The sequence below is a fragment of the Amblyraja radiata genome, chromosome 32 (assembly GCF_010909765.2).
Source record: "Amblyraja radiata isolate CabotCenter1 chromosome 32, sAmbRad1.1.pri, whole genome shotgun sequence".
NCBI lineage: Eukaryota > Metazoa > Chordata > Chondrichthyes > Rajiformes > Rajidae > Amblyraja > Amblyraja radiata.
Window position 1 is genome coordinate 29,453,250 of NC_045987.1, and position 24,361 is coordinate 29,477,610.

A 24,361-nucleotide genomic window follows, 5' to 3' on the forward strand; every position below is an offset into this window, starting at 1 on the left:
GAATATATTGGCATGGGTAACAGGACAAGAAGGAACTGCAGAGTACGTTGAAATACCGCTAGATTTATGGAAACGAGCTTCGGAGGTTGCTCCACAAATCACGAGGAAGGTAAATTTTCCAGCAAGTGAGAAAGACTTGCAAGCAAAGGTAAAGAAAGCAATTGATCTGGCAGATCCGAATATATATATATGAAGAACAGAGCTTGTCCAACCAATGTACTGTTGAGTTTTATCCGACTTCGAGGACAGTTGTTGCCCAGCTTTGCCAGTACCTGGGGAGTGAGACATTCTTGCCATAGAGGGAGTACAGAGAAGGTTCACCAGACTGATTCCTGGGATGTCAGGACTTTCCTATGAAGAAAGACTGGATAGATTCGGCTTGTACTCGCTAGAATTTAGAAGATTGTGGAGGGATCTTATAGAAACCTACAAAATTCTTAAGAGGTTGGACAGGCTAGATGCAGGAAGATTGTTCCCGATGTTGGGGAAGTCCAGAACAAGGGGTCAGAGTTTAAGGAAAATGGGGAAGTCTTTTAGGACCGAGATGACAAAAACATTTTTCACACAGAGAGTGGTGAATCTCTGGAATTTTCTGCCACAGAAAGTAGTTGAGGCTAGTTCATTGGCTATATTTAAGAGGGAGTTAGATGTGGCCCATGTGGCTAAAGGGATCAGGAGGTATGGAGAGAAGGTAGGTACGGGATACTGAGTTGGATGATCAGCCATGATCATATTGAATGGCTCGAAGGGCCAAATGGCCTACTCCTGCACCTAATTTCTATGTTTCTATGTATCTATGTGAGTATGAGGACCCTCAAGTGTGGGCAGAAGACCCAACTCAGATGGGATGTGTTCGCATTGATCCCATCCAGGTGGTTCTCCAGAAACACTGCCTTCAATACAGCTGTACCATTGAAACAACAGGCAATTCCTAGTATAGACAAGCTGATTCGGGATTGCTGGAACAAGACATCTTAGTGAAGTGCAAGTCGATTTGCAACACACCAATCCTTGCAGTGCCCGGAGATTTTAATATACGGATCACAAAACCTTGGCGGTTATGTCCCCCACCTCTCAAAACATAGGGGGGACGTTTCCCCTCTGCCCCCCCCCCCCCCCCCCCCCCCCGGTTTTTCCGCCCCTGGACACTGGGGTATCTCTGTGTGCTATCTGAGTGCTATCTCTGTGCAGACTAATGTTCAAAGAAAAGTAATCACAAAACGGTACATAACAGAAAACACCTGTGGAACATTTATTCAGGCTTTCTCCTCCACGCCCACTCTCCCTTGGGTCTCAGTAAATGAGCTTGTCGATAATTTCAATGTGAAAATTACAAATATTATTGATGCCATTGCACCCACTAAGGTGAAAGTGGTCCCTGGCAAAAAGAAGTCTCCATGGAGAAACGCCACGTTGGTAAAAATTGAAAATGGAGAGTGTCGGAAAGCTGAACGTAGGTGGCGGAAAACAAATCTCCAGGTTCACTATTACATTTATAAAGAAACACTTCGAATCTACAACTTGGAACTGAGAAATGCAAGGCTATCCTTCTTCTCTGACATCATTGCCAAAAACAATAATAATGCACGGGCCTTGTTTACTACTGTCGACAGGCTATCAAACCCTCCTGTGTCAGTAGCCCCTGAACTGCTTTCCACAAGGGCCTGTAATGAATTTGCCTCCTTCTTCACCAACAAAATTCAGAAAATTAGGCAAGCAGTCAGTGCCTCCACATCAGGTGCAGGACATGTGTTGTCCATGTGTCCACTTATAATCAATTCAAATACCATGACACAATTTTATGTTATTAACCATAAAACCTTGGAGGACATTATACAATATTTGAAATCCTCCTCCTGCTGCCTCGATATTCTACCAACAGGCCTTTTCAAAGGTGTATCAAACTGCATGACCTCAGACCTTCTACAGATTGTAAACACGTCCCTTCTCTCAGGTGTCTTCCCACAGGCCCTGAAAACTGCTGTTATCAAGCCTCTCTTAAAAAAGAAAAACTTAGACACTTCACTACTGAACAATTATAGACTAATATCAAACCTCCCATTTCTCAGTAAAATAATTGAAAAAGCTGTTTTTAAGCAGCTGAACAATTTCATGTTAATGAACAGCTGTTTTGATGTCTTCCAGTCAGGATTTAGACCACACCACAGGACTGAGACGGCTCTTGTTAAGGTCTTCAATGACATTCACTTAAACACAGACAATGGCAAAATTTCAGTCTTAGTATTACTAGATCTCAGTGCTGCATTTGACACAGTCGATCACAACATATTACTAGACCGTCTGGAAAACTGGGTGGGACTTTCGGGCACAGCATTAAAATGGTTTGAATCCTACTTGAAGGACAGGGACTACTTTGTGTCTATAGGTAATTACACATCTGAGCGTGCAAAAATTACATGTGGAGTTCCCCAGGGCTCCATTCTGGGGCCTCTTCTGTTTAACATCTACATGCTTCCACTGGCTCAGATCATGAAAAACATTAAAATATGTTACCATAGTTACGCAGACGACACACAAATCTACATAACAATATCACCAGGAGACTATAGTCCAATACAAGCACTGAGTAGATGCATTGAGCAAATCAACGATTGGATGAACCAGAATTTTCTCCAATTAAACAAAGAAAAAACTGAAATAATTGTTTTTGGAGCCAAGGAAGAACGATTAAAAGTTAGCACCCAGCTTCAAATGGTAATGCTAAAAACAACAAACCAAGCCAGAAACTTAGAAATAGTCATGGGCTCAGACCTGAACTTCAACAGCCACATAAAAACAGTCATAAAGTCAGCCTACTATCACCTAAAGAATATATCAAGGATTAAAGGACTTATGTCTCAGCAGGATTTGGAAAAACTTGTCCATGCATTTATCTTCAGCAGGCTCGACTACTGTAACAGTGTCTTTACAGGTCTCCATAAAAAGTCGATCAGACAGCTGCAGTTAATTCAGAACGCTGCTGCTCGAGTCCTCACTAAGACCAAAAAAGTAGATCACATTACTCCAGTTCTGAGGTCTTTACACTGGCTTCCTGTCTGTCAAATAATTGATTTCAAAATACTACTGTTGGTTTACAAAGCACTGAATGGTTTAGGGCCAAAATATATTTCTGATCTTCTGCTTAGCTACGAACCACCCAGACCTCTCAGATCGTCTGGGACAGGTCTGCTCTGTGTCCCCAGAGTCAGAATTAAACATGGAGAGGCAGCATTTAGTTTTTATGCACCACATATCTGGAACAAACTTTCAGAAAACTGCAGGTCTGCTGCAACTCTCAGCTCTTTTAAATCTAGACTGAAGACTTTTCTGTTTGCAGCTGCCTTTCAGTAAACAATACAATTTATTAATTACCTATATTGCACTGTAACTTCTATTCCTGGTTTTATTCAATTTTAAATATTTTATTTGATTGCTTTTAATTTAGTAATTATTTTATCTGAATAATCTAATAATCGTTTTACATCTAAATGTAATTTCATATGTGTTTCTTTCCAATGCTTATAATGTTTTATGTAAAGCACTTTGAATTACCTTGTTGTTGAAAGGTGCTATACAAATAAACTTGCCTTGCCTTGCCTTGCCTTGGGGTAGGGAGTGCCTGGCACGAAAACGATAGGAAGGAGGGGGCCAACAGAGAGAGCAAACTTAGTGGTGAACTGATGCAAATCTATCGAAGAACCTGTACTATCACTGCGAGTAGAAGGAAGGATATGTACCTTTTTGGTAGATACATGTCATCTCTTCAATCAATTTATAACCTTCCCAAGTCAAGTGAAGTTCAGAGTCTGTCCGGATTTCAGGGACAAGTTTGCCAGTATCCCATCTGAATACAGCGACATTGGAATAATAGTAACCCAATTTTCTTGTTCTTGTTCTACGTCTTATAAATCTTGAGAGTCTTCAAGCTACAACAGAAGTCTTTATTACATTTGTATATTTTGGGAAATAATAAAATGTCCTGACAGCTTAAACACCCACTCCTTTTCAATAGGATATTGTCAATTTGCTGAGGTTGATTATGTCCAATTAACAGCTAACAATTATGCCATTCCTTGGCTTGCATCTGAGTAAAATGTAATTCAAAACCCACGTATGGTTTGCGATTTTTTTAATGATAAATTTTGCTTCAGAGGCATTTTCTTTTTTATGTAAAAACCCACTTGAGACCATGGGCGATTTAAATATTTTACAGCCAGATTTATCACTTCTGAAACTTTTTAGATGCCAAAGGAATCACGAAAACACACAAATAATGCCTTACTGTTGATGAAATGCAGTGAGCAAACGGCCAATGTTCGCCAAGCACTTTGGCTGTTGTTGTCCCTTCAGCTCTTGCTTCTATCTACCATAATTTCTCCTCACTTTTGGAATTCTGAAGTAGGCTAAATGTTTCTCACACTTATACCGATTTCCATAATTATTTACAGCGCAAAAATTGACCATTTCGGCGGGTTTTAACGGGCCCGCTACTCTGGAAACAATGGTCAGTGCTTACCTGTAGTTCATCGCGTGTACTCCAGTTGGCGTAAAGTGGCAACAGTACGGGTCATGGGTCGTGACCCGACTGCCGTGCAACCTCCCTATAGAATTCAATATGAACGTCCCCCCAACAGCAGAATCAACACTTTCCACTGTGAGGGAAGGCACCAAAAAATCAAGTCTTCCTTCTCGTCCTAGTCCACCTGAGGGCGGGGCCTATTTGAGGCCTCCTCAGCCAGTTGCCGCAACGGTGGCCCAATGTTATAGGCCCTCCTACCGGGAAGATGGAACTCCGACGTCGGGTGAACACTCCGTCTCCCCCACTTCCTCCCACCCCTCTCTCCCTCTCCATCTCCCTCTCCCACTACCTCTACCCCCTCCCCGTCTCCCTCTCTCTCACCCCCTCTCAATGCCCGTTCCCTCCCTCAACCCTTCCCCGTACCTCTCCACCTCCCCCTCCCTCTTACTATTCCTCTCTCTCTCTCCCAATCTCTCTTGCTCCCCTCCTCCTCCCTCCCTCTCTCCTGCTCTCCCTCCCTGTTAGTCTCTCTCTCTCTCTCTCTCTCCCTCCTTCCCTCCCACCCTCTACCTCTCTCCCTCATTTCTCGCTCCTTCCCTCTCACCCTCTCTCGCTACCTCTCAATCTCTCCCTCTACCTCTCTACCTCTCAATCTCTCCCTGTCACTCACTCTCCCTCTCTCTTTCACCGTCTCCCTCTCTTCCTCTCTCCTCCCCTCTCCCTCTCACTCACTCTCCCTCTCTCACTTTCTCTCTCCATCTGCCTGTCACCCTCTCTCCCTCCCTCTATTTCCCTCTCCCCCTCTCTCTCCCTCCTTCTTCTCACCCTCCCTCCCTCCTTCTCGTTCTCCCCTTTCTGTCCCTCTCTCTCCCCCCCTCTCTCTCATTCTCTCTCTCTGTCACCCTCTCCCCATCTCCCTCTCCCTCTCTCTCTCTCTCTCTCTCGCTCTCGCTCTCTCTCTTCCCCCCCTCCCCCCCTCCCTCTCCCTCCCTCTCCCTCCCCACGGCAAGATGTCTCACTAACGTCTGTCATTTTCAGTCAGCAGGTTTACAAACGCCTTCGCGTTCACGCAGCTGTTTAACATTCTGTGCGCTCCTTGGAACGGACTAATACTGGACAGGCACAAATTGATGAGACGGGGTTTGAATGCAGCCTCAGGTAATACTGCCTGGTCATTCTTTCACCGTCGTCCCCCGTCTATCGCTCTTCCACACCTTGTCTTGTCACTCCCTAACGGACTGTCACTCACACCCTCTCTCTTTCACATTCCCTTTTCTCACACCCGCCCCTACCGGCTCCCACAGCCCCACGTTCACACTCTCTGTCATGTCCGCCTCCCACACCCTCCCATGTTCTCCCACCATTTAGTGTCCTGCACACGGTGGCGCAGTTGGTTTAGCCGTTACCTCACAGCATCAGATACTCGAGTTCGATCCTATCCTCGAGCGCTGTCATTGTGGAGTTTGACCACTCTTCGTGACGACGTGGGTTTGCTCCGGATGCTCAGGTTTTATCCAACATCACAAAGACGTGAGTGTTGGTTAAATTGCCTCTGTAAGTGGATTAGAAAGGTGGGTGACATGGAACTGGCGTGAACAGATGATCGGTTGTCTTCGTGGACTTGGTGGGCCAAACGCATCTAAACACTGCCCTAAACTCACTCATATTCTCACACTCATTATCTGGAATACGGGGAAGCTGAACTGAGTAGAGTGTTTCATTGTTATGTATACCGGGGAGGCGACATGGACATTCTTACTGATATTAACGCAAAAACACAGAAATAAATAGACAAAAGTAGGATCCCGAGGGACAAATTCTTGGCACAGAGAGTTTGGGTCTATGCAACAAGCTACATAGGAGGTGGTTGAGACGTACGTTAGATACGACCTTGGTAAGGCCATCAAAAAGGCCAAAAGGGACTTCTGCTCCAAACTGGAGGATGAGACAGATTTTCGGCAGCTGTGGCAATGCAATCACCTCCTACAAGGCGAAAGCAGGAGGCAGCTCGAATTCGGCGAAACATCACTCTCTGATGAGCTCAATGCGTTTTACGCACGCTTTGATAGGGAGAATACTGATGTGCCTTCCCGAGCCCCCATTCGCTGTGATGGTATTTCAGTCTGAGTCACAGAGGCCGACGTCAGGAAATCCCTCAGAAGAGTAGACCCCCGAAAAGTGCCTGGACCTGATGATATACCCGGTCGTGTTCTAAAAACCTGTGCGGGCCAACTGGCTGGAGTTTTTACGGACATTTTCAACCTCTCACTTCTGAGGTCTGAGGTCCCTACCTGCTTTAAAAGGGCATCAATTATACCAGTGCCCAAGAAGAGTAAGGTGTCGTGCCTCAATGACTATCGACCATTGGCACTAACGCCGGTAGTGATGAAATGCTTTGAGAGGTTGATCATGGAGCAAATCAACTCCTCGACAAAAACCTGGACCCACTGCAGTTCGCTTACCGCCACACCAGATCAATGGTGGATGCGATCTCGCTGGCCCTCCACTCCGCTCTGGACCACTTGGACAACAAAAACTCATATGTCAGGCTGTTATTCATCGATTACAGCTCGGCATTTAACACAATCATCCCCTCCAAGCTGGTTACCAAACTCGCACAACTGGGTCTCGGCGCATCCCTCTGCAATTGGATCCTCGACTTCCTCATTCACAGACCACAATCTGTTTGTATTGGTGGAAATGTGTCAGCCTCGATAACAATCAACACGGGAACACCTCAAGGCCGCGTGCTCAGCCCCCTGCTGTACTCACTCTATACTCATGACTGCGTAGCCGGTCACAGTATGAGCTCCATCATCAAGTTCGCTGACAACACCACTGTTGTGGGACGTATCACTGATGGGGATGAGTCAGAGTATAGAAGAGAGATTGAGTAACTGTCCATATGGTGCCAGCGCAATAATCTGGCCCTCAACACCAGCAAAACCAAGGAACTGATTGTGGACGTTGGAAGGAGTAGGATGGGGACCCACAGTCCCATTTATATCGATGGTTGAAAGGGGCAAGAGGTTCAAATTCTTGGGCGTGCACACCTCTGAAGATCTTTCCTGGTTCGAGAACACTAATGCAATTATCAAGAAAGCTCATCAATGCCTCTACTTCCTGAGAAGATTACGGAGAGTTGGTGCGTCAAGGAGGACTCTCAACCCTCCTGCTGTCTCCTCCCATCCCCCTTCGGGCTCCTCCTCTTTTTTCCTTTCTTCACCCCGCCCCCCCACACACGATCAGTCTGAAGAAAGGTTTCGGCCCGAAACGTTGCCTTTTTCCTTCGCTCCATAGATGCTGCTGCACCCGCTGAGTTGCTCCAGCTTTTTTGTGTACCTTCGATTTTCCAGCATCTGCAGTTCCTTCTTAAACTCTCTCTAACTTTGACAGGTGCACAGTAGAGAGCATGCTGACCGGTTGCATTGTGGCTTGGTTCGGCAACTTGAGTGTCCTGGAGAGGAAAAGTCTACAAAAAGTAGTAAACACTGCCCAGTCCATCATCGGCTCTGACCTTCCTTCCATCGAAGGTTTTTATCGCAGTCGCCGCCTCAAAAAGGCTAGCAGCATCATCAAAGACCCACACTATCCTGGCCACACACTCATCTCCCTGCTACCTTCAGGTAGAAGGTACAGGAGCCTGAAGACTGCAACAACCAGGTTCAGGAATAGCTACTTCCCCACAGCCATCAGGCTATTAAACCTGGCTCGGACAAAACTCTGATTATTAATAACCCATTATCTGTTATTTGCAGTTTATCAGTTTATTTATACATGTGTGTATATATTTATATTATGGTATATGGACACACTGATCTGTTTTGTAGTAAATGCCTACTATGTTCTGTGTACTGAAGCAAAGCAAAATTTTCATTGTCCTATCAGGGACACATGACAATAAACTCTCTTGAACTTGAACTTGAACATTTAAAGCACATTTGGACAGTTTACTTCCGGAGGAAATATTTAAAGGGATATGGGGCTAACACGGATAGATGGAACTATTGTTGTTGGGGCATCTCGGTCGGCACCGGCAAGATGGGCCGAAGGGACCGCTTCCATGATGAATTACTCCACGAAGGGAAACATTTGAAGGACGAGGGTGAGACAGTTGTAGAAACGAGGAACTGCAGTTGCTGTAATCCTGATTCAAGCATAAGAGGTGGAGGGACTTGGCGGGTCAGGAGGCATCTGTGCAATAGACAATAGACAATGGGTGCAGGAGCAGGACATTCGGCACTTCGAGCCAGCGCCGCCATTCACTATGATCATGGCTGATCATCCATAATCAGTACCCCACGTCCATGCCTTCTACCCATATCCCATGATAGCTTTAAGAGCTCTATCTAACTGCTGAGAATGGATAGGCGACATTTCAGTTTGGGACCCTTCTGCAGACAGAGGGAGAAAGGGAAGCGCACTGAGTTGAGTTGGCAAAGCACAGGGAGGAGAGGGAGGATATGAGGTTAATTAATTTAAATTGGAGATTACATGGTTCATACTGTTGGGCTGTAAGATACACGAGGAGATGATGTATTGTTCACTATGATCTGCCACACTCAGACATCAGGCCACAATTACCCTATTACAAAGTCCACAGTCGATTGTGTTTGAGTTACGGTTATGGTGAGGGTTGCGCAGGGTGGTTCAAGAGACTGCTCGTTGTGGGGAAGACGGTGCTCTTGAAACCGGATGGCCGAGCAAGTTTGCGGATGACACAAAGCTGGGTGGCAGTGTGAACTGTGAAGAGGATGTTAGGAGGTTGCAGGGTGACCTGGACAGGTTGAGTGAGTGGGCAGATGCATGGCAGATGCAGTATAATATAGATAAATGTGTGGTTATCCACTTTGGAGGCAAATACAAGGGGGCAGATTATTATCTCAATGGGGTTAGGTTAGGTAAGGGGGAGGTGCAGCGAGACCTGGGTGCCCTTGTACACCAGTCACTGAAAGTTGGCATGCAGATACAGCAGGCAGTGAAGAAAGCTAATGGAATGTTGGCCTTCAAAACAAGAGGATATCAGTATAGGAGTAAAGAGGTTCTTCTGCAGTTGTATAGGGCTCTGGTGAGACCACATCTGGAGTATTGTGTACAGTTTTGATCTCCTAATTTGAGGAAGGACATCCTTGTGATTGAGGCAGTGCAGCATAGGTTCGCGAGATTGATCCCTGGGATGGCGGGATTGTCACATGAGGAAAGATTGAAAAGACTAGGCTTGTATTCACTGGAGTTTAGAAGGATGAGGGGTTTTCTTATAGAAACATATACAATTATAAAAGGACTGGTCAAGAGAGAGTTAGATAGAGCTCTAGGGGCTGGTGGAATGAAGGCAGGCACGGGTTATTGATTGGGGACGATCAGCCATGATCACAATGAATGGCGGTGCTGGCTCGAAGGGCTAAATGGCTTCCTCCTTCACCAGTTGTCTGTGTTTATGCCTGGAGGTCGTAGTGAATTAGTGTCCAGTCCAGTGCTTAATTTTAAACTTTGTTTCTAATCCCCTCTCCCCTTCTCCACCCCCACCTCCACTCTCCACTCACACCTTCACTCTCCACTCCCGAATACTCCCCTCCCCCTCCCCCCTCCCCTCACTCTACCCCCACGATCACCATCCGCTCACGCTTCTTTCCTCTGTGCTCCACTCAGGCTCAGTATCGTCACAGAGACTGGCCGACATGCAGGCGACGGTCCTCTCTCTCGCCCTCACCGTCATCCTCTCGGCCTTGTTCTCTCTCACCGCCGCCATCCCGGTGCCGGAGGTTCAATACCTGACGTTCATTCTGTTCATGATCATGCGATCCTTCCTGTTCGGGGGGCTCACCGCGTTCATCGCCATTACGTAAGTTGTGTCCGCCCGGATTAGTATCAAGGGTTAAGAGTGTTTAATTCTCATGTGCATCCAAACAGGTAAAAAAAACTACTACCTTGCAACAGCCCAGATAGAGTGATAGAACGTAGAAACAGGCCCTTCGGGCCAACTCGCCCACAACGGCCAATATGCCCCAGCTACACTGGCCCTACCTGCCCACGTTTGATCCATATCCTTCTAATTTAAATATTTTTCTTTGAATTTTGAATTTCACAGTAATTTGCATACATACAATGATAACAGACAGTGATAGTCAGGACATAATTGTACAACAGTATGTAAAAGACCCTCAAAACCCTTACCCTTACCCACCCTCGATCCACCCGAATCAGGTCGGGACCAAACGGGGACAAACAACACTCACATACGTACACGTCCACACAAATACGATAAGATAAACAAAACGAAAAAAAACGGGGAAAAAAGAAGGAAAAAAAAAAAAAAAGTGTGGGGAGGGAGGGGGGGGGGGGGGGGGGGGGGGTTGGGGTTGAGGGGATAGCAGCTGCAATAAGACAGAGCAGTCATAGAGGGCACTCAGTCCTCTTCCGAGTCCGGAAACAAGTTGAGAGAGTTAACAAGTTCCAGGAAAGGGTTCCATGTATCTAGGAATGTCTTGGTAGAGCCTTTGAAAGAGAACCTAAGCTTTAAATTGTAGAGCACCTCCTTGATCCAGCGGGCGTGTGTCGGGGGACAGATGAGCCTCCAGTTAAGCAAGATCAGTCTCCGGGCTAACAAGGTTGTAAAAGCCAGGACCCGCTTCAACGCAGCAGAGAGGTTGGTGTTGGGGGGAATACCAAAAATAGCTGACAGTGGGTTTGGAGGAATAGTCTGGCCATAGGCTCTGCTTAGCACGTCGAATGCACTCCTCCAAAAGGTTGCTAGCTTAGGGCAAGACCAAAACATATGGCTATGGTTGGCAGGGGATTGATTGCTTCTGTTGCAGGTGTCTTTAACAGCGGGGTATGTTCTAGATAATCTTGCGTTTGTGTAGTGGACTTTGTGAAGGACTTTGCATTGGATTAGGGCACATATGGAGGAAGACTGGATCAAATCCGAGGCAGAGTCCCATTGCTGGTCTGTTAGTTTCGTATTCAGCTCGCCCTCCCATGCAGCTTTTAATGAGGTATGAGGTTTCAATATAACCGACCCTAACAAGTTGTACAACAAAGAGATGCATTTCTTCCGGTTGGGATCTAGAGCTAGGATGGAATCGGTCAGGGTTTCAGTGGGGCGATTTGGGAAATGGGGGAATGTCTTCTTCACAAAATCCCTAATCTGGAAAAAAACGAAAAAGGTGGGAGTTTGGGAGGCTATAGTTGGACGAAAGCTCCGCAAAAGACGAAAAAATGCCATCCTTGTATAGGTTTTTGATACTACTGACAGGTTTACTATGCCAGGTTTTGAATGCGGAGTCTGTACTTGAAGGTTTAAAGATGTGATTTTTAAGCAGTGGGGTCAAGATGGAAGGGCCTTGCAAACCAAAGTTTTTCCTAAGTTGACTCCATATCTTGAGCGAGAGGGACGCAATTGGGCCTGCACCCACAGATGTTATAGAAAGGGGGAGTTGAGAGCATAGAACAGACCGCAACGGGAGACGTGAACTCGCCTTTTCCATGTGTACCCAGGTCGTTAGGTGGTCGCAATCATCATCCATCCAGTACAGGATTTTTTGCAAGTTAGCTGCTTAAAGTAAGGAAGTGCCAAACCGCCGTCACTCTTAGGAGACTGCAGTATCGCCTTTTGGATTCTAGCCGGTTTGCTACCCCATAAAAAATTAGATATTCTCCTTTCTAATTTATCAAAAAAAGATTTAGTGATAAGTATAGGGACGTGCTGGAAAAGATACAGGAATTTGGGTAGGACGACCATCTTGACCAGATTTATCCGGGCCGCGAGGGATAACGGTAAAACTGACCAGCGGTCAAAGTCTCTTTCAGCTTTCTCAACCAGAGGCAGGAAGTTTGTGCGAAACATATCAGATATAGGTGTTGTGATAAAAACGCCGAGGTAGCGAAATCCGTCCTCCGCCCATTTAAATGAGGTTAAAGAACGAGGGAGCTGCTTAGCAGATGAGTTAATCGGTAATAGTTCACTTTTTTGGTAGTTAAGTTTATAACCAGAGTACGCACCGAACCGTTCTAAAATATTCGTAATTACAGGGAGAGAGCTGACTGGGTTCGAGATGTACAGGAGCAGGTCATCCGCATACAATGAGACTTTATGAATTGTGTCAAACCGTGTGATATCTTTAAAGCCCTTCTCTGAACGTAACCAGACCGCCAAGGGCTCTATCGCAACAGCAAACAGGAGTGGTGATAACGGGCAACTCTGCCTGGTACCTCTCCGAAGGGGGAAGTGGGGCTACAGTGTGTCGTTTGTTTGTACTGAGGCCACCGGGGACGAGTATAATAAACTGACCCAATGAATGAAACTATTGCCGAGGCCAAACCTGTCCATCGCCTCGTATAGGGACTTCCATTCGACCCTGTCGAAATCTTTTTCGGCATCGAGGGAGACCACTATCTCTGGGGTCTCACTACTTGGTGAGTGGATGATGTTAAGGAGACGCCTAGTATTGTGGGAAGACTGTCGGCCTGGCATAAACCCTGTTTGATCTACCGAGATAATAGAGGGCATCACTTGTTGAAGACGGAGCGCAAGGACTTTAGAGAGGATTTTGAGGTCCACATTCAGGAGTGAAATTGGCCTATAGCTACTACAAAGCAGGGGATCTTTCTCCTTTTTAAGAATTAGGGAGTTGTAGCCCACGACAAGGTGGGCGGTAGGCGACGATGTAGAAACGCCTCATTGTACATATCTCTCAGGACTGGTGCGAGGGGAGCGGGGAAAGCGTTGTAATATTCTACAGTGAAGCCGTCAGGGCCGGGTGACTTTCCGCTTTGCAGCGATGAGATGGCTGCTTGGATTTCAGTGACAGTTATGGGACCACCCAAGTATCTCGTGGCTTCATCGTCAATTCGGGGAAACGTCATACTACGGAGCATGTCATCTGCAGTGGGAGGACAATCGGAAGCGTATAGTTCAGCGTAGAATTTAGCAAATGCTTCATTAATTCTAAGAGGATCAGTATGAATCTCCCCTAAGCTGGATCTAATGGCTGGAATTAGCCGTGAAGTCGCCTCGGTTCTGGCCTGATGGGCCAAAAGCTTCCCAGCTTTATCCCCAGACTCAAAAAAGCGTTGCCTAGGTTTAAGCAGTCGTAGCTTGGCTTTATTAGTAGACATGAGGTCAAAGTCTGTTTGTAACCTAAGGCGTTCTTTATAAAAAATTAGTTGTTTGGCAAAAGCATGCAAAGTCCTACCTGATTTAGTTAAAGTAGAGGCTTTGTTCGAAGATCTGTCCAGTATAGGGTCTTGGAGCAGATTAAAATCTCCACCCACAATGATGTGGTGATTTTCAATGTTTGGGGGAGATGTAAAAAATTTGGTTACAAATGAGCTGTCATCCCAGTTGGGACCGTAAATACTGGCCAATATGACATGTGTGTCTTGCAGTTTGCCAGAAACCATGACAAAGCTGCCAGCAGGGTCTTCCACAGTTTTCTGTGGTTCGAACATAACGTTTTTACAAATCAGGATAGCAGTACCCCTAGCCCTATAATTAAATTTTGAATGAAATAAGTGGCTAATCCAGCCTCTCTTGACAACCCAAATTTCCACCAGCCTGGCTGTGTGGCAATAAATTATATCTAATCTATCTAATCTAATCTTAAACCGTGTTACCTCTCTGTTGCGAAGGTGGGTCTCTTGAATAAAAAATATATCGCCCTTAAGGTGTTGCAAGTGGGCCAAGATCCTGTCGGTCTTGGTAGGACTTCCCACCCCCCTCACGTTCCACGAGACAAATCTAAGAGTGTCGTTTGTGTTGGCCATATTTAGCTATATCCAAATGAGTGGGCAGAGCGCTGTAGTACTGCAAGTTGAGATGGAAGAGCGCATCGAAACCAGCTGCAGAGAGTGGGGGTGTGGGTGGTAAATGGAAAAAAAATAAAAAATAGTAGGCGACGGTCCTCTCTCTCGCCCGCACCGTCATCCTCTCGGCCTTGTACTCTCTCACCGCCGCCATCCCGGTGCCGGAGGTTCAATACCTGACGTTCGTTCTGTTCATGATCATGCGATCCTTCCTGTTCGGGGGCCTCACCGCGTTCATCGCCATTACGTAAGTTGTGTCCGCCCGGATTAGTATCAAGGGTTAAGAGTGTTTAATTCTCATGTGCATCCAAACAGGTAAAAAAAAACATTCTACCTTGCAACAGCCCAGATAGAGTGATAGAACGTAGAAACAGGCCCTTCGGCCCAACTCGCCCACAACGGCCAATATGCCCCAGCTACACTGGTCCTACCTGCCCGCGTTTGATCCATATCCTTCTAAACCTGGTCAATCCATCTACCTGTCTAACTATTTCTTAAACGTTGGTATAGTCCCAGCCTCAACTACCTCCTCTGGCAGCTTGTTCCATACACTTAAAGGTTCCCATCAGATAATTAATAAATCTTTCTCATTCACCATAAACCGATGTTGGTTGGCCGATGTGGGCAAGTTGGGACGAAGGGCTTGTTTTCACACTGTTTCATTCACCGACTCCATGTCCTCTGGTCCTGGATTCACCTACTCTGGGCAAGAGACTCTGTGCATATACCAGATCTCTTCCTCTCATGATTTTATACACCTCCATAAGGTCACCCCTCATCCTCCTGCGCTCCAAGGAAGAGAGTCCCCGCCGACTCAACCTCTCGATATGCTCAAACCATCTTGTCCTGGCAACATCCCTGTAAATCGTCTCTGTATCCTTTCGAGCTCGACAACGTATTTCCTATAGCATGGCGCCCAGAACGGATCAAGGTACTCTAAATGCGGCCTCACCACCATTTTATACAACTGCAACATGACTTCCCAAAGTTTATACTCAGTGCTCTGACTGATGGAGGACAATGTGCCAAAAGCCTTTATGATCACTTTATCTACCTGCGATTCCATCTTCAAGGAACCATGCATCTGCACTCCTAGATCCCTCTACTCTCCGACACTCCCCAAAACACGACCATTCACTGTGTAGGTCCTGCCCATGTTAGACTTCCATAAATGCAACACGTCACATTTCTCTGTATTAAATTCCATCAACCGTTCTTCAGCCCACTTGGCCAATCGATCTATATTCTGCTGCTATGTTTCAGATCTCTTCACTATCTGCAAAACCACCCGATTTTGTATCATCAGCAAACTTGCTAATATTTCCATATATTTTCTCATCCAAATCATTGATGTAGATGACAAGCTGTAACGGGCCCATCACCGAACCCTGAAGCACTCCACCAGTCACAGTCCTCCAGTCAGAGAAGCAACCTTCCACCATCAATCTCTGCTTCCTTCCATGAAGCAACATTTCAATCCATTCAGCTATCTCTCATTGGATCCTATCCAAATCTAAACTAAACTAAACGAAACAGAATTAAACAAAACTGAACATAATAATACAAACACAATTTTAGTAAATAGAAAAAACAACATTCAGGCCAATCATGACGAAAGCCTGACATCCCCATTGCAAAACAAGACAGTTCGTTTGTCCAAGTTTAGTTGGTATTCGTAGTTTTCAATAGGATGATAATTAAGATAAATTCACTAAATTAATAACTACAATACAAATGCAGAACATTCATAGTCCTTGGTGCATCCAAAGGCACGCCAAAGATGTTCACATTTGAGGCTGGTGTTCGTGAACCTGGAGCTCATAGTTTATCAGACACCTGTACATTCTCCCTGATTGCAGGAGTGACGTGTGTTTGATCCCTTGATGATGCTGGCTGCACTTTTGAGGGAGCGCCACTCTCTGCGCGGCAGGTGTCTGGAACGCGCTACCGGTGGCATGGTGGCGCAACGATAGAGTTGCTGCATTACAGCGCCAGAGACCCGGGTTCAATCCCGACTACGGGATTGACTACGGGACCAGAGGGTGTGGAGAGGGCGCAGAACGTGCTCCTCTAGGGTTGCTTCTTGGATCCGATACCCATAGCTACAATGAGGATTTGGAAATACATGGACTGTTCTCTGGAATGCCGGAGATTGAGTGGAGATCTGATAGAAGTGTATGAAGTTATGAGCGGCATGGGTGGGGTAGAGTCAGAACCTTTTCCCAAGGCGGAAATGTCAAAGATATGGAAGTATCGCTGTAAGTGAGAGGGAGACAGTTTAAAGGAGATGTGCGGGTCAAGACATTTTTTTACACAAATGGTGCTGCGATCACGGAATCGGCCGCTGCTGTGGTAACAGCTGCAGTTACGATGGTGGCGTTTAAGAGGCTTTTAGATAAGGCACATGCATCTACAGGAAATTGAGAGGTATGGATTACTTGAAGGCACATGAGAGCAGTTTATAACATCTACAGTAATATCTATAACATAGAATAGTCATTCAGCCCACAATTTCTGTGCTGCACATAAAGCCAAGTCCAACATATCCATGTGCACGATCCATGAGCAGCCATTGCTTTCATATCCACGTGCCTATTCAAAATCCTGGGACATGTCACGATTGTATATGTCTCCACCACTCCCGGCAGCTCCTTCCAGGCACTTTGCACATTCTGTATAAAATACCAGCCTACAGATATACAGATATATAACCTGCCCCACGCGGCCCCTGTTTTGCCAATTTTACCTTAAAGCTGTCCTCTAGTATTTGATATTTCCATCCCGGGAAAATGGTTCTGCTTGTCTAGCTTGTCTATATCTCTGATAATTGTATACATTTCCATCAGGTTTTCTCTAAACGTCGGGCATTCCAGACAAAACAGTACTAGTTTGTCCAAACTCTCCTTGTACCTAATACTCCCCCCCCCCCCCCCTTTCTCTGTGTCCTTCCCAAAGCCTCTACACCCTTCTTTTCATGAGGTAAACTGAACTGTACACAATACTTTAAATGCATTTTATAAATAGTTATCATGGCATTATGTTCGGCACAAACTTTGTGGGTGGAAGTGCCTGTTCCGGGGCTGTACTTTCCTATGTTGCGTGTTCTGTGATCACATGGGGTGACACACATGTCACGTTGGCCAGAAACAACCACATGGTTAGTGCGATTGGACTGTTATGGTGATATCCATTGCGCACAATCACGCGGACACCTTCTTTTCCTCTCGCTAGGTTCCCTCCATGCCACTTTGGGAAACTCTACGGGACAACACGGGCGGTGGCGGCCATCGTTTCCCTGCTGCAATATCCTCTCTTCATCATCGTTAATGGTCCCTTGCAGGGCGATCCATTGTACGTAAGTACCGGAGGCCCGTGAGCTTGGAATTGGACCCTGACTGATGCGAGGGGTGGTGCAATTTTGGATATTAAAGCAGGACGGGGCTGACACTGTAAATGGTAGAACCCTGGAGAGAGTTGCAGAACAAGAAAGTCTGGCGTGTTACCTGAAAGTGGCGAGTCAGTTTCAAATTGTATTTTTGGTTTAGATTTATTATTATCCATTCTAACTTGGTCCAGTGAAAAATGTTGTTTTGCATGCAATCCAAAAAGAACAGGCAGACACAAATACAATCACGCCAACTCAAATACGGCAGATTGCAGATAATCCTTTAAACCAGTTCGGTATTCCGAGAAGAAACGCCAACTGCTGCTCAACTCTGCCTGTCCCTCTGGGTTAATCAACAGCCCTGGACTGACGGGATACCGGCCTGGAGCAGTGAAGCTAGCATTTTCTCACCGCGCAGGCTGCAAGCCTGGGTCGCCACCACAACGGCCGGCGCCCCGCCAGTCCATGGCCGCCGGTCAACCCGGCAGGACAGGCAGAGCCGAACCAGAGCCAGGCCAAGGCCACCCCGGACAGGGACGGGACACCCGAAAGGGGACGGGGATGTCCCAGCAGCAACTCAATGGTGCCTGCAGCGCCAGAGGCACGGACCCGATCCCGACCATGGACGAAATGCAAGTTTACACCCATACAGCAGCACAGCCACTAAGAATGTTTATCGCGAGTGACCCATGACCTGGGCATGTGCAGTCGGAATACCGAACTCGCTTAATGTAGCCCAGCAGTTCCATCGACGATGTCCACAAAGAGCTAGAGGTGACCCGGACAGTACAATAGATGATGACAGACTGTTCCAAATCCTGATAACAGAGGTGATTTCTTAGTCTACTGGTGTGCACTTTCAAAAGTCTGTACTTTCTGTCGAACAGCAGCCGGGAGAAGAAGGAAGCAGTTGATTATGTTGGCTGAACGTGGCGAGTAAGATAAACATTGTGGTTAAGAAGGCGTTTACTATTCTTTCCTTTATTGGGAAGAGTAGTGATTACACGAGTTGGGACATGTTGATGCAGCAGAGCACCACTGCGCAAAGTTTAGTTCGCCCAGTGACATGAAGGTTGCCATTAAGCCGCAAGCAGTTCAGAAAAGATTCGCCATGATACGTACTTCCTGGTTTTGCGGGCTTGAGTTGTAGGGAGAGATTAGATAGGCTGCGATTGTTTTTCTCATTTTCTTTGGGGCGCAGGATACAGTGAGCTGAAAATATCGAGGTGTACATGAACACAAGGGGCGTTGAAAATGCGACCGTCATGGACCTTTCTTCCAGGATTGAGGGCATAGCCTTAAAATAAGAGAGGTGGGGGGGGGGGGGGGGGGGGGGGGGGGGGGGGGGTTGAGATGGTCTTCATACGTGGCACCTTTTCACACTTGGTGGGTAATCCATATCTGGAATGAGCTGTTAGAGAAAGCTATAGAAGCGGATGCAATTACTTTCGAAACACATTTGCTCAGATATATGGATAACAAGGTTTGATGAACGGAAATTTGGATAGGATAGTTTTAAGTCAATATGGGCCAAATGTAGATAAATGTAACAAGCGCAGAATGCCAATTTTGTCGACAAGGTGTTCCTGCTCTGTACAGCTCCATGACGCCCCTGTGACCTAGTCAACTAACAATGGTACAAAGCGATGGATGGAAAAACAATACTCAAAACCTTAAACTATAGCCAATTGCGAGGCACCGCATTTTACCGACGGCGTGAAGGCTTTGGAAAAGGTGGCTAAGAAATGACTGGACGTGTCTGTGGACATACCCGATTATCTAACGTCGTTCTCCTGAGAGTGGGGATGGATCAATGGCTAGACAAATGTAGACCAAACCATAGGAATGTTTACCCCAACTATATTGGGAGGCACGGATTTCTGTGCCGATGTCGGTGGATGGAGGGATCAGAAAGGTCGAAGGCGAGAGACAGAGGAAGCACGGCTTGTGGGCTTTAGTTACATGGAACTATGGCAAAGGCTGGGACTTTTGTCTTTGGAGTATAGGAGACGATAGAGGACCAAGATTCAAAGGTGTGCAAGATCATGAGAGACACAGATAAAGTGAACGATCACAATCTGTTTTCCCTAGGGTAAGGAGCATAGGTTTATAGTGAGAGGGGCAGATTGAATGGGGGCTTCACTCAGGCGATATTTACACTTGGTGTTGTCCGTATCTGGAATGAGCTGCTAACAGAATTTATAGGAGCCGACACAATTAGGACTTTGGACAGGTGTACGGAGGGGAAAGGTTGAGGAAGATGTGGGCTAATTGCAAGCAAATGGGTCTAGCTCATGATGATAATAATGTGGACCGAAGAGCCTATTGGGTGACGATGGCACTAACCTGAGAGACATGGGGAAATGTTCACCAGGGGAAGGAGTGGTGCTCATTTGGAGGCATCCACCTGATGGAGTTATAGGGACAGATTGTACAGGACTTTCAGAAATAAAGCAGGCAAATCCCTGGACGTGATAGCTATGTTCAACCATGCAAACTATGTTTGGTGTTAACAGTTTGCGCAAAGCATTTGCAGCATAAAGCGGAGGATACAATGTTAAGGTGAGAGGGGCAAAGTTTAAAGGAGATGTGCGGGGTAGGTTTCATTTTGTGCACAGAGAGTGGAGATACATGTGAAGATACAGTGAATGGACGGAAATGGATCATGTGCTGGCAGAGGAGATCAATTTAGCTTCTCATCACAACCAGTAAATGGACGGTGCTGAGAGGTGTCAGCGGTGTAACCCGATGTGGGCTCTAGGCTGTGCTCTGCCCTTAGACTGACCGTCTCTCTCTTCATTAACTCCATTCTGACTTAGATGAACATCGCATTTATCGTTCTGGTATCCCTGGCCTTTGTCCACCCAATCAACGTCTACATCTACTGCCAGCGGGCCAAGCAGCAGAGGGGAGTGTCAAACCGGGTATAGGGCGAGAGAGAAAGTGAGATATCGAGGAAGATGGGAAAGACTGGGTCGGAAGTTGCGGGAGCGATTCAGTGGGAATATTTTGCAACCAAAAGACCCTGGAATCTTAAAGAAACACAAAATGCGAAACAACTCAGCGGGTCAGGCGGCATCGGTGGAGGGAATGGATTGGCGAATTTTCGGGGACCAGAAATGCTGCAAGAAAACGCTTGCGAACTATAGATCTATCATCTCTGGTGGGTACATTATTGGAGAGGAATCTGTGCGGAAAGCTATACCGTGCATTCAGAAAGTTTTCAGACCCCTTCACTTTTTCCACATTTTGTTACTTTACAGCCTTATTTGTAAATTGATTAAATTCATTTTTAAAAAATCATTAATCTACACACAATACCCCATAATGAAGAAGCGAAAACAGGTGTTTGGAAATTTTGTACGAAGTAATTAAAAATAAATAACTGATATATCGTATTTACATAAGTATTAAGACCCTTTACTCAGTACTTTGTTGAGGCACCTTTGGCAGCGATTACAGCCTCAAGTCTTCTTGGGTATGACGCTACAAGCTTGGCACACCTGTATTTGGGTAATTTCTCCCATTCTTCTCTGCAGATCCTCTCAAGCTCTGTCAGGTTGGATGGGGAGCATCGATGCACAGCTATTTTCAGGTCCAGAGATGTTCGACCGGGTTCAAGTCCGGGCTCTGGCTGATCACCCTCCAATAACTCACCCTCATCTCTAGGGGGGAAGGCGATAATTTCTAAAAGGCTGTCTTCTCTGTCTGGGTGGCCGTCTTATTCGCCTAGGTTTGGGTGGTTCGTAAACTGGTTCTGGCAGTTGTTCTTTCTCTCGGGACGGGAATACAGGTGGTAATTTCTTAGTCTTACTCCTTGTACCGAGCGTCTGTTGGTGCCGGGGCTGTTGGGGTCAAGGGACTCTGTGCTGGTGCTGCTGTAGGAGAAGCAGGTGATGCTACAAGATCACTATCCGCATGGGGTGTGGGTGGTGCTGCAGGCACAGGAAGTCTGTGAGGCACATAAGGTGCAGCAGGTGGGGGTGATACATAGGGTGCACAAGAGGCATAATGTGGGGGCTGCAACCCTCTGTTAATATGGATACTCCTCCAATCGTCTCTCCCATCCAAACCAAAGCCAACCAACGAGTCTCTGAACTATAATTCCACAAGTCCCACCTTTCCATCAGGAGTCCACTAGTCTCTCGTTCCTTATATTCTCTATAGGCACATCCACATTCCTTTTTGAAATGTATCTAAGGGTTTATTTATTTTAAACTAAATAGTGGGGTGGAGGGATTGACAAATTGGTAGTATACAGATGGAGTTAAAGGGGAAGTGAGTACAGGAAAAGTTCATTGTGAGCGGTGTGAGAGGGGAGGTGAATACCGGTCAAAGTGTTGTATATGAATGCGCGAAGTATAAGAAATAAAGTGGACGAGGTTGAGGCTCAGTTAGAAATTGCCAAGTATGATGTTGTCGGAATTACAGAGACATGGCTGCAAGAGGGCCAGGGCTGGGAACTGAATATTCATAGGTATACCTCCTATCGAAAAGACAGACAGGTGGGCAGAGAGGGTGGGGGTAGCTCTGTTGGTGAGGAATGAAATTCAGTCCCTTGCAAGGGGTGACATTGAAACAGGAGATGTGGAGTCAGTATGGATAGAACTAAGGAATTGTAAGGGTAAAAAGACTCTAATCGGACTTATCTACAGCTCCCAAACAGTAGCCTGGATATAGGGTGCAAGTTGAATCAAGAGTTAAAATTGGCATGTAGTAAAGGTAATGCTACGGTTGTTGTGGGAGATGTGGGAAAATCACATTGGTACTGGACCCCAAGAAAGGGAGTTTGTGGAGTGCCTCCGTGATGGATTCATAGAGCAGCTTGTATTGGAGCCTATCAGGGAGAAGGCAATTCTTGATTTAGTGTTGTGTAATGAACCAGATTTGATAAGGGAACTGGAGGTTAAGGAGTCATTAGGAGAGAGTGACCATAACATACAAATTGAGAGGGAGAAGGATAAATCGGAGGTGTCAGTATTACAGTTGTACAAAGGGGACTATGGAGCCATGAGGGAGGAGCTGGCCAAAGTTGACTGGAAAGATACCCTAGCAGGGATGACAGTGGAACAACAATGGCAGGTATTTCTGGGAATAATACAGAAGGTGCAGAATCAGTTCATTCCAAAGAAGAAGAAAGATTCCAAGGGGAGTAAGGGGCGACCGTGGCTGACAAGTGAAGTCAGGGACAGTATAAAAATAAAATAGAAGAAGTACAATGTAACAAAGCGTAGTGTGAAGTGAGAGGATTGGGTAATGTTTAAACAGGGTTACTTGGACATGTTGGGTGAGTGGGCAGATGCATGGCAGATGCAGTTTAATGTCGATAAATGTGAAGTTATCCACTTTGGTAGCAAAAACAGGAAGGCAGATTATTATTTAAATAGTGTCAAGTTGGGAAAAGGGTAAGTACAATGGGATCTGGGGGGTCCTTGTTCATCAGTCAATGAAAGTAAGCTTGCTGGTATGGCAGGCAGTGAAAAAGGCGAATGGCATGTTGGCCTTCATAACAAGAGGAGTTGAGTATAGGAGCAAAGAGGTCCTTCTGCAGTTGTACAGGGCCCTAGTGAGACCACACCTGGAGTATTGTGTGCAATTTTGTTCCCCTAATTTGAGGAAAGACATTCTTGTTATTGAGGGAGTGCAGCGTAGGTTTACAAGGTTAATTCCCGGGATGGCGGGTCTGTCATATGCTGAGAGAATGGAGCGGCTGGGCTTGTATACCAAGGAATTTAGGATGAGAGGAGATCTTATTGAAACATATAATATTATTAAGGGTTTGGACACGCTGGAGACAGGTAACATGTTCCCGATGTTGGGGTAGTCCAGACCAGGGGCCACAGTTTAAGAATAAGGAGTAAGCCATTTAGAACGGAGACGAGAAAACACTTTTTCACATAGAGTGGTGAGTCTGTGGAATTCTCTGTCTCAGAGGGCGGTGGAGGCAGGTTCTCTGGATGCTTTCAAGAGAGAGCTAGATAGGGCTCTTAAAAATAGCTGAGTCAGGGAATATGGGGAGAAGGCAGGAATGGGGTACTGATTGGGGATAATCAGCCATGATCACATTGAATGGCTGTGCTGGCTCGAAGGGCCGAATGGCCTAGTCCTGCACCTATTGTCTATTGTCTATTGTCTATTATTTCCTTCATCATCTTGATATATCTCACGTCCTCCAGGGTTCCAACCCCTCCCACGGGCCACAACTCACTACCTCACTTTTTGTTCAATGTTCCTGAAAAATGTTTTAAACATTCCGCCTCCTTGGGGAACTTACTGCAAAGAACCTGAAGTGGGCTCTCTGGGTCTGTCACCGTATTGATTTGGTTTCCCATTATGAAATTACAATAGAGACAATAGATCAGGCTATTCACACTGCAATGGCAAAATTCCTAGCACTTAACAGGTCTACTCACAAAACAATAGGAAATGTTTTCTAACACACTGAAAAGTTTCTCGCAGAACATAGGCGAAAATTCCTAACATATAGCAAGTCTCACACACAAAACTATCTCCTTTCAAATGGGTACCCAAGAGCCTTCCACACAAATCTCACACACAGAAATCACAGAGATCACACAAGATTTTAAAGTGTTAAATTAAAACGGTAAACACGCTTCGACTCAAGGTGGGGACCACCGTCTCAAAGGAACAAG

At 46.1% G+C, this 24,361-nt stretch overlaps 1 protein-coding gene across 1 annotated transcript; it reads left to right on the forward strand.

Annotated features, from left to right (window-relative positions):
- The first annotated feature begins 1,397 nt into the window (after nt 1-1,397).
- LOC116991091 (solute carrier family 43 member 3-like) lies at nt 1,398-20,638 on the forward strand. The gene is made up of 5 exons (XM_033049444.1): nt 1,398-1,416; nt 5,558-5,677; nt 10,169-10,361; nt 17,555-17,678; nt 20,528-20,638. The coding sequence occupies exons 1-5, from the start codon at nt 1,398-1,400 to the stop codon at nt 20,636-20,638; spliced, it is 567 nt and encodes a 188-aa protein (XP_032905335.1).
- The last annotated feature ends 3,723 nt before the right edge of the window (nt 20,639-24,361 follow it).

Excerpts from the sequence above, each read along its gene's own strand:
- LOC116991091 (XM_033049444.1), top strand. Across the intron at positions 5,678-10,168 it reads GGGTTTGAATGCAGCCTCAG|GCTCAGTATCGTCACAGAGA; the intron begins GTAATACTGCCT and ends TGCTCCACTCAG. Across the intron at positions 17,679-20,527 it reads TGCAGGGCGATCCATTGTAC|ATGAACATCGCATTTATCGT; the intron begins GTAAGTACCGGA and ends ATTCTGACTTAG.